At 41.6% G+C, this 16,189-nt stretch overlaps 1 protein-coding gene across 4 annotated transcripts in view; it reads left to right on the plus strand.

Moving 5' to 3' along the window:
• TNFRSF14 (TNF receptor superfamily member 14) overlaps positions 1 to 16,189 on the plus strand; it is a 54,886-nt gene that overhangs the window by 16,224 nt on the left and 22,473 nt on the right. For 3 of the 4 annotated variants that reach the window (XM_040325925.1, XM_040325926.1, XM_040325928.1), the window contains exons 2-3: positions 2,318 to 2,399; positions 5,675 to 5,803. In XM_040325925.1, the coding sequence (XP_040181859.1) occupies positions 2,318 to 2,399; positions 5,675 to 5,803 (211 nt within the window). Of the gene's footprint in view, positions 1 to 66; positions 225 to 2,317; positions 2,400 to 5,674; positions 5,804 to 16,189 lie in introns of those variants that run through there. The other variant, XM_040325927.1, reaches the window with a different exon arrangement.

Here is a 16,189-nt window from a genome sequence, read left to right on the forward strand (position 1 = left end):
TGACAGGACATTTTGTAGTCCTGGTAAGTACTGCTTTCGTACATCTGCTGGGTTTTGAATTACTGGTGGTAACCCCTAATGGGGGGACTAATTCCCTTCTTCGCTTTTCCTTTTCCCTTTTCACAGGATCCTTTTTGCCTGAGTGGCCCCCGCAGGAGCAGTGGATATTATAAAAATACTGGACATCTTGTAACCCATTTTCTGCTGGTTCCGGGAAAGTGGATGTAATTTACGAAACATGTTCACTGCATTTTGTGAAGCGAGATTTTGTTATAATAACCATATTATCTGTCTGTAGTGCTCTCTTGTATAGTCTGAAACAATGTTTTCTGGCTTATGAAGATACATTGTGCACGCCTATGTCATTACCAAGCTTTGTTTTAATGAATTGTATATATTTTTTTATATTGTTGGTACTAATTTTATCCAGAGTGCTATAATAATAATAATAAAAAAAAATTTCTTTTAATACACTGCATCTCCTAAAACTATCACATACCTCATCTATGGGTTCCAAAACCAACGAAGTTAACTTTAAACTTTTAGCTAGATCAGTGGTCTCCAAAATGTGGCCCGGGGGCTTGATGTGGCCCTTTGCGTGCCTTTATCTGGCCCTTGGTGTACTGTTCCACCAATGATGGAGCACCATTCCCCCTACTGACACCATCATTGGGGCACTATTCTTATCATTGATCTCAACAATGGGGCACTATTCCTCCTATTAGAACCAGTGATGGGGCACTGATGCCAGGGCATTTTTTACTCCCACTGGCCACAGTCTTGCCCCCTCTAAAGCCTGAAGGCATTTTTTTTTTTTGCTTAGAAAGTTTGGAGACCCCTGAGCTAGATGGTACAACAGCCTTTGGGTACTTTTACCCACATATACTGGTGTCCCATCATGTAGGAATATTGGACAGATAGATTACATATTATTAGCAGCATCAACATGCCTCAAGACCCTTGGCAGTGTCTCTTTCACAACATCAAATGTTTAATGTGCAGACCAAGGGCAGCTTGTCCATTAAGGACACACGGGCGCCACCTCCACTATCCCTCTATCCATGAATCCGGCCCCTTTCAGGACGCTGGGCGCATGAATTACAGTGGCGGGGGGGTGTTTTTATTGAAGCACCAATTAGAGGCAGAGGCCAGAGGCTGGCTTCAAAATAAGGTGGACTCTAGGCGCCGAGCACTGTGCTCGGAGCCCACCCAGGTGTCTTAGAATAGTGAATAAATATTCACTATTTTCATACTGAATCGCTTCTCTGCCAATCAGGAAGCGCAGGTCTGAGACATGTTTCTCGATTGGCTGAAAGGAGATGCGTTCTGTTTGGCCACCGAGGAGGAGGGAGGAGACGGAGGCTGCCAAGCAGGGGAAGGAGAAGTTTCTTGTGATGCCTGCAGAGGAGAGGCGGGGAAGCCGCCCGTGATTGCCCGCCATGGATGAGGTAAGTGCACCAAAAAATTGCCCCCAGCAATGGTGCATACATTGGAGAACTATCCGACCTCTATCGATCACAAAACGGCTAGAATAGTTTGCTTGATATCACCTGGATGTATGAATGAATTGACACTGCAAATTATATCATACCTACGCACAGGCTGGCTCAAATTCAAACTCTTTTCCACATACGCAGCATACACATCTTCAAGTAAAAATTGCTCGAAAATACCTATGGACCAAGGCTCCGCTATTTCTCCTTATTTGACCTTCGAGTTATGGTTACTTAAAGTGGTTCTAAATCCTATTTTTTTTTTTTTACCTTAATGCATTCCTTGCATTAAGGTAAAAAATGTTTAGGCACCAGTATCTCCCCCTTACTCCCAGATCCCCCCCCCCCATTCTTACCTGAGTCATCATTCAAACCAGCACTGTGCACATCTGCAGCTCTTCACACCCCACACTTCATAGTCTCGATGGCTTTTCTGCTGTCAATCAAAACCAGTGTCAAGGGATTTGGGGGCAGGGCTGAGTTCCGCTGTCTGTGTCTATAGATGCAGACAGTGAGGCTCAGAGGCAAGCCCAAACAAGTGCCCCTATAGAAAGCGTCTTTCTATAGGGGCACTCATCAGAGGGGAGGAGCCAGGAGCATCAGCAGGGAACACAAGGAGGTGGTTCAGGGCTGGTCTGTGCAATTCCTTTGCATTGAGCAGGTAAATATAACCCTGTTGTGATTTAAATGGCTTACACACATATTGAGTATGAGGTGTTGTATATGCTACTTTCCTCCTTACCCTCCCATATGTGCCACATCATGTTTCATATATAATTTACTATCTTTATTATTTACATGATTTCTTTTAATTTTCCTAACAGGTAATCTCTACTTCACTAGCTACAGACTGCCCTCCTGGAGAATATAAGAATAATGATTTATGCTGTCCGATGTGTCACATAGGTAAGTGAGAAATTCCATGTTCCCAACTGCTTTATTCTTAAAATGTATAGTTGTCCTGACAATCACAAGTTCTTCATTTTTACTCAACATGAACACTTAAGGTTTACACCCCTTCATGACCAGGCCATTCTTTACTATTCAGCAATGTGCAATTGCACATTTAACATAAAAATTGCATCCTTATGCAACACTACCCAAATTAAAATTATATCATTTTTTTTTCCACACAAATAGAGCTTACTTTTTGTGTCATTTGGTCACCACAGGCTTTTCATTTTTTGCTATATAAATAAAAAAAGACAGAGAATTTAGAAAAAAACACAATATTTTCTACTTTCTATTATAAAACATATCCAAAAAAATCTAATTTCTTCATAAATTTAGGCCAGATCTTAGGCCAAAATGTATTCTGCTACATGTCTTTGGTAAAAAAAATCCCAATAAGTGTATATTAGGCTGCTTTCACACTGAGGTGTGCAGCCGCGGTGGCGTAATAGCCGCGCTATTTTTACCGCGATATTCGGGCGCTAGCGGTGAGGTTTTAACCCCCGCTAGCGGCCGAAAAAGGGTTAATACCGCCCACCCATTGATTTCAATGGGAAGGCGCGGTATAGGAGCGGTGAACACACCGCTCCTATACCGCGGTAAAGATGCGGCTAGCAGGACTTTTGGTGCGCTCCTGCTAGCGCACCGCTTCAATGTGAAAGCCTTCGGGCTTTCACATTGAACACTACAGAGCATGATTTTTCATGCGGTATAGCATCGCTATTTTTAGCACTGTACCGCATGAAAAACGCCCCAGTGTGCAAGGGGCCTTAATTGGTTTGCGTTTAAACTTACAGCATTTACAAACTATGGTGTGTGTGTGTGTGTGTGTGTGTGTGTGTGTGTGTGTGTGTGTGTATGTATGTATGTATGTATATATATATATATATATATATATATATATATATATATATATATATACTGTATATTTCATATATTCGATTTATTTAAAAAAATTAAATAGTTTTTTTTAATAGTTTTACTATTTTTTTTTTTTTACATGCTCTCATTAGAGAAGTTCAGTGTCAACATGTCAATCACAGCATCATTCTGCAGGACACAGCTGTTATGAATGAAATTCATTGATAGCAGCTTTGTTGACACTCTGATCATGTGATCACATAGCAATCACTGATCGGCGTATGGTCTGATCACTGACAGGCTGACTCCCAACCCCTTCAACCTCTGTAGCAATGCTAGCAGCACTCGTACATCTATTTCTCAAAGACTGCCTCTAGATATGATGCTGAGAATGTGCACTCAACTTCTTTGGTCGACCATGGCGGGGTCTGTTCTGAGTGGAACCTGTCGTGTTAAACCGCCGTATGGTCTTGACCACCATGCTTCAGCTCAGTTTCAGGGTCTTGGCAATCTTCTTATAGCCTAGGCCATCTTTATGTAGAGCAACAATTCTTTTTTTGAGAGAGTGGGAGCGATAACACCAAATGTAACACACCTGCTCCCCATTCACACCTGAGACCTTATAACACTAACATGACAACAGGGAGGGAAAACGGCTAATTAAGCCCAATTTGGACATTTTCACTTAGGGGTGTACACACTTCAAGTGGTTACTTGGTGTGATCAAATGCTTTTAAAGGCAGAGGATGGATCTGGGGTCGTATAGACCCCAGATCTCTGCATAAAGAATATCTGTCACATGCCTATTTTTGTTACATGGGATGTTTACTTTCCTTGTGACAGCAAAAAAAAAGTGATAAAACAAAAAATTTTAAGAGACAGTGTAAATGGAAAGTGCTCATGCTCACCAGCAAAGGTGACCACAGGCAAACAGCGATCGTCCCACACATGTAAGGTATCGCAGTGAATGCCAGATCATGGGCAGTAATTTTAGCACCAGACCTTCTGTGTGAATCTAAAGTGGTAACCTGTAAAGGCTTTCAAAGCGACGCCTATGGATAGTTAAATATATATATTTTGTCATTGTTGTGTGGGCGTGCACGATTTTAAACCGTGTTTCGTTTGGTATCCATTTAATGGGCATAATATCATCTTTTATATTTTACCAAAAAATTGGTTATGTATTGTGTTGTTTTGCATTAAAATTTAAAAAAGTATATTTTTTCCCCAAAAACTGTGAATGAAAAACGACTGTGCAAATACTGTGTGACATAAAAAAAATTGCAAAACCCACCAATTTATTCTCTAGGGCCTTTGCTTAAAAAAATATATAATATTTTGCGGTTCTAATATTTTCTAGCAAAAAATATTGATTGTTAGTGTTACATGTATACAAAAAGTGCCAGAGAAGGCCTGGTCTTAAAGGGGTTGTAAAGGTAACCCCTAACCCCTAAGGTTCCTTTACCTTAGTGCAGTCCTCCTTCACGTACCTCATCCTTCCATTTTGCTTTTAAATGTCCTTATTTCTTCTGAGAAATCCTCACTTCCTGTTCTTCTGTCTGTAACTCCACACAGTAATGCGAGGCTTTCTCCCTGGTGTTGAGAAAGCCTCTTGAGGGAGGAGGGGGCGAGCAGGAGTGTCAGGACGCCCACTAACACACAGCTCCTTTCTCTATCTGCAAAGTAGAGAGTGTCCTGACTCTCCTGCTCGCCCCCTCCCCCCTCAAGAGGCTTTCTGCACACCAGGGAGAAAGCCTCGCATTACTGTGTGGAGTTACAGACAGAAGAACAGGAAGTGAGGATTTATCAGAAGAAATAAGGACATTTAAAAGCAAAATCAAAGGATGAGGTAAGTGAAGGAGGACTGCACTAAGGTAAAGGAAGCTATTTAGGGGGGGAAAAAATACCTTTAAAGTAGTTTATTAACATGTGCCTTATGGTAAATCCCGCTCTGCCTATTCCCCTTATTTCTTGTCTAAAATAATAGAAAGTAAGGTGAAGGTACAGTAGCTCACAGACGGCATGCATTTTTTTTATATTTTTTTATATATATATATATATATATATATATATATATATATATATATATATATATTATAATTTATATTAATCCTTCCCACTCTACTCAAAAATCGAAAAAAAAAATTGAATTGGAGTTGGGCTTTAAACAGTACAAAAAAATCAGCACTGAGCTGCGTCCCCATGTTTGAATACAGTCATAGAAAATCAGGTCTTAAATCAATGTATAATGACCAAGGGGTTAAACACTGACAACTTTCAATTCAGTGTTATTTCCAATGACAAATGTTAAAAAACCTGATACTGGCCAGATATGCAGTCTGTAACCATTTTCCTGTCTTTCCTCCTAGGTACAGTTGTGAAATCTCATTGCACTTCAACATCTAGCAGTAATGTGTGCATACCTTGTGTCAAAGGAACATACATGGATCATCCAAACGGAGTCAATAAATGTCTTAAATGTACAGACTGTGACACTGGCAAGTGATCCTTTTTTTTTTTTCTAAACCTTTGTGTCTCTTTGGTGTATTTCTTCTGTATGTTTGCTTTTTAAAATGGTGACAAAATCTGACTTACAACCAGCTTATAACTAAGTGGCAAATGATTGTATAACAGTTTTGCATTTATTTTATTTAATATGGACTACTGAATACTTTTTAACCACTTTGGCACCAGGCCATTTTTTGCTATTCAGCAATGCACTACTTTAACTGGTAATTGTGCGGTCATGTACACAAACAAACAATTTGACACTAACTGACACTGGGTGGGAACTGACTAATTGACACTGACACCACCAGTGACACTAATACAGTGATCAATGCTAATACTATAAACTGTCACTGTACTAATGACACAGACTAGGACGGGGTTTACATCTTGGGCGATGAAAGGGTTAAATGTGTGACTAACTATGTATGATGTGTGCAATATGTGTTGCTTTTTGCTAAAGATCTTTTATTTCTTATAAGAAACATAAGAGATATAAGAAACAGAGAGATCATTCCCTCTGTACAGAGCCCTGTGTTGATTGTCAGCACAGGGCTCTGGGCATAGGTGTGTGCGTAGCCTATTGAATTAGGGTGTGCCCCCCAAGCTCAAACACACGTGCCTTTCTCTGCAGCCTCACCTGCACTGGACAGTGAATAATTGGGAAGTTCTCTGTGCTGAACGGCTAGCTGTTCATTCACAAACTGAAGCATAGTAAACACTTATTTACATAGTAAATAAAACACTTTACTATGCTTCAGCTATGAATGAACACAGTGTGAGTGTGTTCACTATATTCATTTTAATAAGAACTGGGTCTGTTATATTGACTAGCCCCTTCCCCTGCTCTCCTTCCTGAAACATCCCCAGCAGCTGAGAGGAGAGGGGGCAAGCCAGCACCACTGTGGGGAAGGGGGGGCACAACACAAGGGTAAGCCTGGGCAGTAGGGTAAATGGGCAATGCACACGGCCGGACTTTCCGAGGGGGAAAAAAGCCCATCTGACTTTTTTTTTCTCGGAAAGTCTTGCTGTGTGTACAAGGCATTACAATTTATGTTGTGTAAGTGTGTTTTTAAGGAGGTGGTCATCTTGAAAACATTTTAAAACCCTTTGGTGAGAGTAAACCCCTAAAGGAGTGTGTTTTGCATGGTATGGACTCTGGTGGATGGTATACGCCTATCAATGATCAAGTAAAATCCATCACCTATCAACATACTATTGATTTCTCATATGCCTTTACATGTGAATGCTGGTCATATTTCATTTATTTGATTGGAGCGCTGCTTTGAGTATTGGAAAATTGTCTATATGGACTAAGAACTTTTTTTACTTACGTGTACAGTGGAACCTTGGTTTAAGAGTAACTTGGTTTGAGAGCATTTTGATTTGCGAGCGACTTTTTTTTTTAAATCCTGACTCGGTTTGCGAGTGTTGACTCGCAAGACGAGCAGAATTCAAGCTAAATAGGCCTGCGGTACCTCATTTGGCCTGAGGTATGGGGCGCAGGAACTGAGAAAAGCTGAACATTGGCCTGCAATACCTAATTTGGCCTGAGGTACAGGGGCGCAGGAAACAAGCCAAAGTGTCCTCGAGCCTTTTTGTCCGTTTTTAGGTGCTCTCTGGCGCCCCCCCACCTCTGTCCGCATTTTGGTATTGCATCCCATTGAAGTCAATTATTTTAGTTTCCATTGACTTCAATGAGAAAACTCACTTTGATATGCGAGTACTTTGAATTACGAGCATACTCCTGGAACAGATTATGCTCGTAATCCGAGGTTCAACTGTATATTTATGTTTTATTTAAGCGTATGCTTTTATGTACATATATATGTGTGTGTGTGTGTGTGTGTGTGTATCTCATATATGTTTTGGGAACTTAATTTTTCCTGAGCGGTGCAATTAGGCCTTTTTAAAAACTGAAATTACTAAAAAAATTAGGAGCCAGTTTAAAAGCTTTATATAAGAAAACCTCTTTTCCTATGTGGTGCTGGTATGTGAAGACATGATGTGCTGTCACACTTTAAATGACAATTACGTGGGTATTTGAAGATAGAACTTTCTTTTGGTGGTATTTAATCACCACTGGGGTTTTTATATTTTGCTAAGCAAAAATTTGAAAATGAGTAATATTTCTGTACACTTACTACTTTACATTGTAGCCTACACTTGCTGCTAGCACCTATCATAGGTAAGAGGATGTACCCTGTTCAAGAAATCGTCCAGCTGGCATGTCGCCTTAATACCACAGTGGGCGAATGAAATGCATTCACTGTTCCAAGGCTAAAACCAGCTGCATAGACCACTGTGTGACCACACAGATCTACATGTGTATAGATCTATGACCCTAACCCTGCAAGGTAAGTGGCTGTACTGCTGGAACCCAAAGTTTACCAAGAAATAAGACTACAATCACAAATGGCAATCTCAGAGGATGTCCGTCTGAGCAGTGTCCCGTCATCAGTATGAACTAACTAATAGTCCGTGATCTAAAGGACTGGATGGATGAGTAGAAAGTAAATTGCATGCTGGGTAAGCTGCAGTAAGAGTGCATATTCATGTAGCTCTGACGAATAGTATTGTCAGGTCCCAGTAGTCAAATACTGTAGTGAAGCATGCAGTGGATACTTGTATACTGCCAGAGAGTGTCCACATGAACAGGAGCCATATACAAATTACAGGGAAGTGTAATCAAGTAAGATCATAAGCAGTGTGCATTTGCCTTAATCGTGTACCTAGAAACTCTGACTCCCATAAGTGTCATTGGTCCATTCTGTGCTGCTGGGCTGGTCCCGTGGTGTATAGGAACGTCCCTAAATGCACAGCCAATACGACCTGTAATTAGGACACAGAGGGGTCTTCTGGTACCCATAGTCCCTGGTTTATGGGTCAGTTTTCCACAGGCATAGATAGCATATGAAACATGGCCGCTGCTAATGAAGGCTTGCTGTGTGTTCCTGATCACTGTGGCGGCTCCAAGCTCTCTTCAGTGCAGCTTGAACGGATTAGTCTGTATAATCCTGTATACTTAGGAGACCATGCAGTGCTTTAGAAAGTGGGGAGTCCGTTCCCACTTTGACATGCTTTATTCCGCCCACTATGGCTACACAGTGAGGGCAGAACAGCAGTGATTCAGGGCGGGCAGTGAGAGATGATGTCATCTCTCTTCTCTTGCCCGCCTGGCTCTTCCGTGCTGCCGTTGGCTCTCCCGTGCTGCCCGCCGCATGGCTACAGAGAGGCCATGGCCCGGTAGTGGGCCGTGGTTGGGGACCCCTGGGACTCTGATCTATAGGCCTCAGATTCAGGGCTATAGCCCCAAAAGCCACCCCCTTGCAACGCCTCTGGCTGTCACTGAAATCGGCCCACTGGGAAATTTCTGCTGATCTAGTACATACCTGCCCTCCCTGATAAGAGTTTGGATATCCACATGCTCTAAATCTGCATCTGAACTCCCTACTCTCAGCATTGAAGTCTTTCATGTTTGAACAATTTTGCCTAATTCTTAACAATTGTCCTGTGGGGATTCCCTGATTTGCGGCCAAGGGTGGTGGCTGGTGGCATGGGGAGGGTATTACCGACCGTGGGTTTCCTAAAGGCTCTAGTTTCCAGTTTTGGACCCTCCTTTCGGATCAATAAATCAAAAAATTCTATTTGGTAGGAGTCTACCTTGAATGTGAGGTAAATATTTCTATTGTTCTGATTGAGATCCAAAACTAATCTGCCAAATTATTACAATGACCCCTTCCACACCAACAGCACATCATTAATATAACAAACCCACAGGGCAACATGTTTCTCAAAGGCTGGATGAGTATAAACCTCCTCCTTCTCCCACCATTCTAAATGTAGACAAGCATAAGAGGGGACACATGCAGCTCCCATGGCGATAATACTTTCTGTTAAAGATAAAAAAAAGTTGTTATTCAACATCATATACAAAAATTCCACCAATAACTCATTATGGGGACCTGCTAGAGGATGGCAAGTATCAAGCCATTATGAAATCTCATGTATTCCCACCTCATGTGGGATGGAGGGATGGGGGATAGGGACTCAACGTCCACCACTGCCAGAACACAATCAGGTATAGTGAGATTCATCAATCTGTCTGTTGAATCTAGAACAAAAGAAGGTAGTTGTCTCATTAAATGTTTTAATCATTTGTCTATATATTTGCCTACTCTTTCTAATGGGCCTCCAATTCCTGAGACGATAGGTTGTCCTGGTGGATTTCTCACACTTTTATGCACCCTAGGGGTAACATAGAATGTAGGTATTTTGTAGTCATCCACCACTTTTTTTGTAAGTAGTCCAACTTCATAAGTCTTAATAATACGATAGTTGATCTCTCTAACCAAATCAGGGAACGGATTTCTAGGTAATTTCATATAACAAGATGGATCGTTCAATTGCCTATATACTTCTTCTAGTCCCTTTTTATTTCACATGTCTACATTTTATCCTTTATCACTAGATTTATTGATATTTTCAGGTAGCTCTTTAAAGCAGAGCTTCAGGCTCCTTTATAAAAAAATTTAAAGTCAGCAGCTACAAATACGGTAGCTGCTGACTTTTAACATTAGGACACTTACTGTACCTGTCCAGGGATCCCGCGGTGTCTTTACCCCAGCCAATTTCTCAATCGACTCTCGGGTGCTGCCACCGCCATTTCTTATAAGGGAAACCGGCAATGAAGTCTTGTGGCTTCAGACGGTTTCCCTACCACATATGCACGAAGCACACTGCATTTTGTGAATGGTCCGGCGGCGGGGGGAAGGAGGAGGGAGGCATCTTCTGGGTGACCAGGAAGTGGGAGCAGGCACCTGTCAAAACCAGGTACCCGTTCCCCCTGAAAGGTGCCAAATGTGGCAACAGAGGGGGGAGGAAGCAAACAAGCGGAGCTTTCCCTTTTGGGTGAAGCTCCACTTTAAGTTCTTATAGAGCTATACTTTCACCTTGAGTAAACCCTATGTACGTTTTTTTTCCCATTCAATAGAACGTAAGTCATATGTGATAGCTTCCAGAAACATCTGGAGACACCTATTGGTTCCAAAGCTTGGTAAAAATGTTGATTTATTTGTTGACCCAGATGGTGGTGGGGGTCCACGAAATCTGTATTGTATTCCATATACTCAATTCGTTCACTTTAACCTAGGTCTGCAAGTTCCTGGGTTGACTGTGTCATCTCAGGTTTATTTGTTTCTTTCACAAAATACATAAGTTTGAAATTAATACGTCGTAGAAACAGACAAATGTCTTTATGTATAGCAAATTACCTCTATTATATGGGGAAAATCCATGACCTTTACCTAACAGAGATATAGGTCCTGTTCTAGTACATGTTAAGTCTCTTTTTTTCTTATTTCGTGTGGTTACCCTGCTCTACCAGGAAGTAGAGTTCCCCCATCCGTGATTGCCTCTGTTTCTGTATTTGGGTTCTCCTTCTTTTTTCGTTTTCTCTTTTTCCTATAAAGCCCCCTGGGGTCCTCTCTGTCTGACCCATCCATCTGGGGATGTCACTAAAAAAAAGTTTCTGATTTATTGGCATCTAGAATTTGATCCCTTTTTTCTCTTCTTTGTTTCCTAAATCTACTACAGGACCTACTTAGTCCTCTCCTTTGATGTAAATTAAGGATTTGCCCACTCTCAAAATCCATTACGTCTTTGAAATTTCTTCTGTTTACCAATCTTGTGTTCTTTCTGAAACTTCCTTTTTAAGCCTTTCGTTAAATTGCTCAAGTTCCTGGTATCCATCTAGTGTTTTAACACTTTCCTGCAATTATTCCTCCAATTCCTGCAGCTGTATCTTTTGCTCCTCAATGATTAACCCCATTAAGTGTAATCCATGTTTGATTGACAACTCTGTCCAAATTTTGAGGAATCGATCATTATGGAGATGCACTGCTGGTATAACATGTTCACGTAACCCTTGTGGTATTAGTTTTGCTTCCACATATGCTTCCAATGAGATAATGTTCCATTTTCTTTTAAGATGTTTCATAATTAAAATTCAATGTTTTCTAAACAATTTTTTGCATTTCCCTTGACGTTTAGAAACATGGGCCAGATTCACAGCTGAGATACGACGGAGTATCTCAGATACTCCGTCGTATCTCTCAGAGTATCTATGCGACTGATTCATAGAATCAGTTACGCATAGATAGCCCTAAGATCTGACAGGTGTAATTGTTTTACACTGTCGGATCTTAGGATGCAGTACCGCGGCCGCCGCTGGGGGGAGTTTGCGTTGTAAACCAGCGTCGGGTATGCAAATTAGGAGTTACGGCGATCCACTACGTTTTTCCGCGTTCGCTACGTCGCTGCTAGTCTAGTTTCACGTCGCAAATTTAGTCGTCGTTTTGGGTGCCCTAACTTTACACAGCACACGTATGTGCTGTATAAAGTATGGCCGTCGTTCCCGCGTCGAAATTTAAAAATCAACGTTGTTTGCGTAAGACGTCCGGGAATACGGAAGTACGCTACGCGCGTTGCCGTTCGAAAAAATGACGTCACTTCGCGCAAAGCACGGCGGGAATTTCGAAACGGAGCATGCTCAGTAGGTCCGGCGCGGGAGCGCTCCTAATTTAAATGGCACACGCCCATTTGAATTACGCGGGCTTACGCCGGAGGCCGCCAGCGTAGGTTTTCATTGCAAGTGCTTTGTGAATCAGGCACTTGCGATGAAAACTTGCGGCGGTGTAACGTATCTACGATACGTTACGCCGCCGCACTTCTACGTGAATCTGGCCCTATGTACCTCTCTACAAAATACTGCTCTCGTTTCTTGTTCAACCCCATTATTAATAGGGGAAGCCATATTTAATAACTTTTATCTGGTGTGAACAAAAGTTAGAAACCAATAACATCCACAATCGCATACAACAAGGGTGAAGATAGTAAACATTACACCCCCCCACCAGATGGGAGGAACGCAAAAGTGGGGTATACGTATGGGGAGTAAAAGTGGTCCCTACATGTAAAACGAGGGGCCTAGGGGGAGCATTGGTGGTATGGAATGATGAAGATGGCATAAGAAAAGGGAAAATATGGGGGGGGGGGGGGGGCAGGGGAGAGTGAAATGGAGCTTGTGTCCTGTTCGCCAGGTTACTTCCCACATTCTTAGCATTGCTATTCTTGTTCCTGTGCCAGCTAAACTGCAGAACACTGCCATCTTGTGGCCATTTAACACCCTGAAATCAGTAACAACGCTGTGAGTTACACAACATATAGGAGCTCATAATTGTCCCTGAATGCAGACTGTTGCATCCTGGGATAATCATCTGCCCCTATGCTCTGGAAATTTCTAGTTGTGACATTACATGCAAACAGCAACTCCTGTCAGACTGTCATGGCTTTGCAAAGACTTACCAGCAGCTGCTGCCCAGAACCACCAGTGATTTCAGTTGGAAGGATCTGCAGATTCTTGCTACAAGAATCCACAGCTGGACCAAACTAACCCATCTGAATGAGGCTTAAGGCTGGGTTCACACTACTACACTACTTTCATCCTACTTTGCTCTGCTACATTGGTCCTACATTTATCCTACATTGGTCCTACATCCATCCTACTTTCATGAACAGGATACTACTTTGGTCCGACTTCAATGATATTCAATGGGCCTGAAGTAGGATCAATGTAGGACCAAAAGTAGTACAGGGAGCATTTTCAAAGTCGGACCGACTTGTGTAGGACGCTACAAGACGCTCTCATAGGGAAACATTGAACACAGAGCAAAGTAGGATGAAAGTAGTGTAGTAGTGTGAACCCAGCCTCAAGGTCCATTCAATTCAATGCGTGGTAATGCTGAGTAAGGCCCCGTACACACGATAGAATCCATCCGCAGATAAATCCCAGCAAATGGGTTTCTGCGGATAGATCCTATGGTGTGTACACGCCAGCGGATCTGTTTCCGCGGAGAAATCTCCTCTGGGATGGATTCCAGCAGATCGAATATTTGTTGTGCTGCACAACATATCCATCTGCTGGAATCCATTCCAACGGATGGATCCGCTCGTCTGTACAGACTTACCGGATCCATTCGTCCAAAGGGATTCCCCGCACGCGTCGTAATGATTTGACGCATGCGTGGAATTCCTTATATGACAGCGTCGCGCCCGTCGCCGCGTCATAATCGCGGCGACGGCGCGACACGTCATCGGCAGAGGATTTCCGCGCGGATTTCAATGGGATGGTGTGTACACTCCATCCCATCGAAATCAGCGGATATCTTTGAGAGGATTTATCCGTGGAAACGGTCCGCTGGACCGTATCTGCGGATAAATCCTCTCGTGTGTATGGGGCCTAAGAGTATTGGTGCACTATGGTGCTATTAAATTTAAATGGCACCCCAATGCACCACAGCGCTTCATAACACGATATGCCCTGCACTGCAAAACATGTAAACTGTACTATTTTTTTTGTGTATTGCAGCTCATTTGTTGTGAAAGGACTTCCTAACACTGTACATCACAATGTGCCTCAATGCACAAAAATGCTTGCAATACAGTACTGAAAATGGGGGGGAACTAATGCGCAAATCAACCTAACCAAGGTGAAAATAAACTAAAAATAAAATAGATACCATAAATAACAACTAATAAGCAGCAGCCACTACTAAAAATGCTCACGCACTCAAGATAAATGAATAACAGGTTGGGTGTAGTAGCGCTTGCCCAATAAAAAATATTAAATAAAGTGACAATCCAAAATAAATAAATGTAAAACCGTCAATCCACCACCGACTGTGGGTCTAAAAGTGTTCCACTCAAATTAATGTCCAAAGAATGACCACCCAACATTTAGAAATCAAATGTGGTAAGTCATGATGAGTGGTAAATAATAATGGATATAGAAACAACAATTATGCCAATCTCAGCACAATGTAAATCATTAAGAACAGTGATCACAATAAAGATAGTGACATCCAAAAAGTGCTTCAATCAAAAAAATGCATGGTGCAACATGATGCAATAAAAAAATATTAACCACAAAATAGTCAACAAAATAGTAGCATGCATAGGTGAGCATGAACAAAAATAATAATAAATAAATAATGTGCCAATCAAAAAGAAAATCAGATGGTGATCAATACTGACAGTGCAGTGTTAAAAAAAGTGTCCAATGCACAATCCGTGCAAAAAATATTAATGTTCTTAAAAAATGTCTTTCAATCAATAAAATTGAATGAATAAATGTGTGAAAATCTATAAATCAATTATAAAGTGCAAGTAGTGCTCCAATGAATCCATTAAAGAAAACTTGGGTGGTTGATGCTGAACATGCAATCGTGCTTGTATAGAATCCTTCAGGCTCCCCACAGTGTCTGGAGAATAGTGTGTTCCAGCCCCTTACCTTAGGAGGGCTTTACATAAAGCCTCTATGTATATAATCCCAAATACGGCGGCTTGCTGCTCCACTCCCATATACCATGGCTCATGGGTTAAAGATGACTCTCAAATGACAAAAGGGAAGCCTCCATAGCATAAAATCTTACGATTTATTAAGTAAAACAAGGTAAAATACACTCACAAACAGATGAAAAGTAAACAGCGTGTCTGTCGTTGTGTCTCCGCTCTGCGGCCGCGAGCGGATGACGTCACCAGCAGCTCTCCACGTCCTCACGCGTATCGTGACGAGCTGCTGGTGACGTCATCCGCTCGCGGCCGCAGAGCGGAGACACAACGACAGACACGCTGTTTACTTTTCATCTGTTTGTGAGTGTATTTTACCTTGTTTTACTTAATAAATCGTAAGATTTTATGCTATGGAGGCTTCCCTTTTGTCATTTGAGAGTCATCTTTAACCCATGAGCCATGGTATATGGGAGTGGAGCAGCAAGCCGCCGTATTTGGGATTATATACATAGAGGCTTTATGTAAAGCCCTCCTAAGGTAAGGGGCTGGAACACACTATTCTCCAGACACTGTGGGGAGCCTGAAGGATTCTATACAAGCACGATTGCATGTTCAGCATCAACCACCCAAGTTTTCTTTAATGGATTCATTGGAGCACTACTTGCACTTTATATTTGATTTATAGATTTTCACACATTTATTCATTCAATTTTATTGATTGAAAGACATTTTTTAAGAACATTAATATTTTTTGCACGGATTGTGCATTGGACACTTTTTTTAACACTGCACTGTCAGTATTGATCACCATCTGATTTTCTTTTTGATTGGCACATTATTTATTTATTATTATTTTTGTTCATGCTCACCTATGCATGCTACTATTTTGTTGACTATTTTGTGGTTAATATTTTTTTATTGCATCATGTTGCACCATGCATTTTTTTGATTGAAGCACTTTTTGGATGTCACTATCTTTATTGTGATCACTGTTCTTAATGATTTACATTGTGCTGAGATTGGCA

Source organism: Rana temporaria, chromosome 10 (assembly GCF_905171775.1).
Source record: "Rana temporaria chromosome 10, aRanTem1.1, whole genome shotgun sequence".
Taxonomy (NCBI): domain Eukaryota; kingdom Metazoa; phylum Chordata; class Amphibia; order Anura; family Ranidae; genus Rana; species Rana temporaria.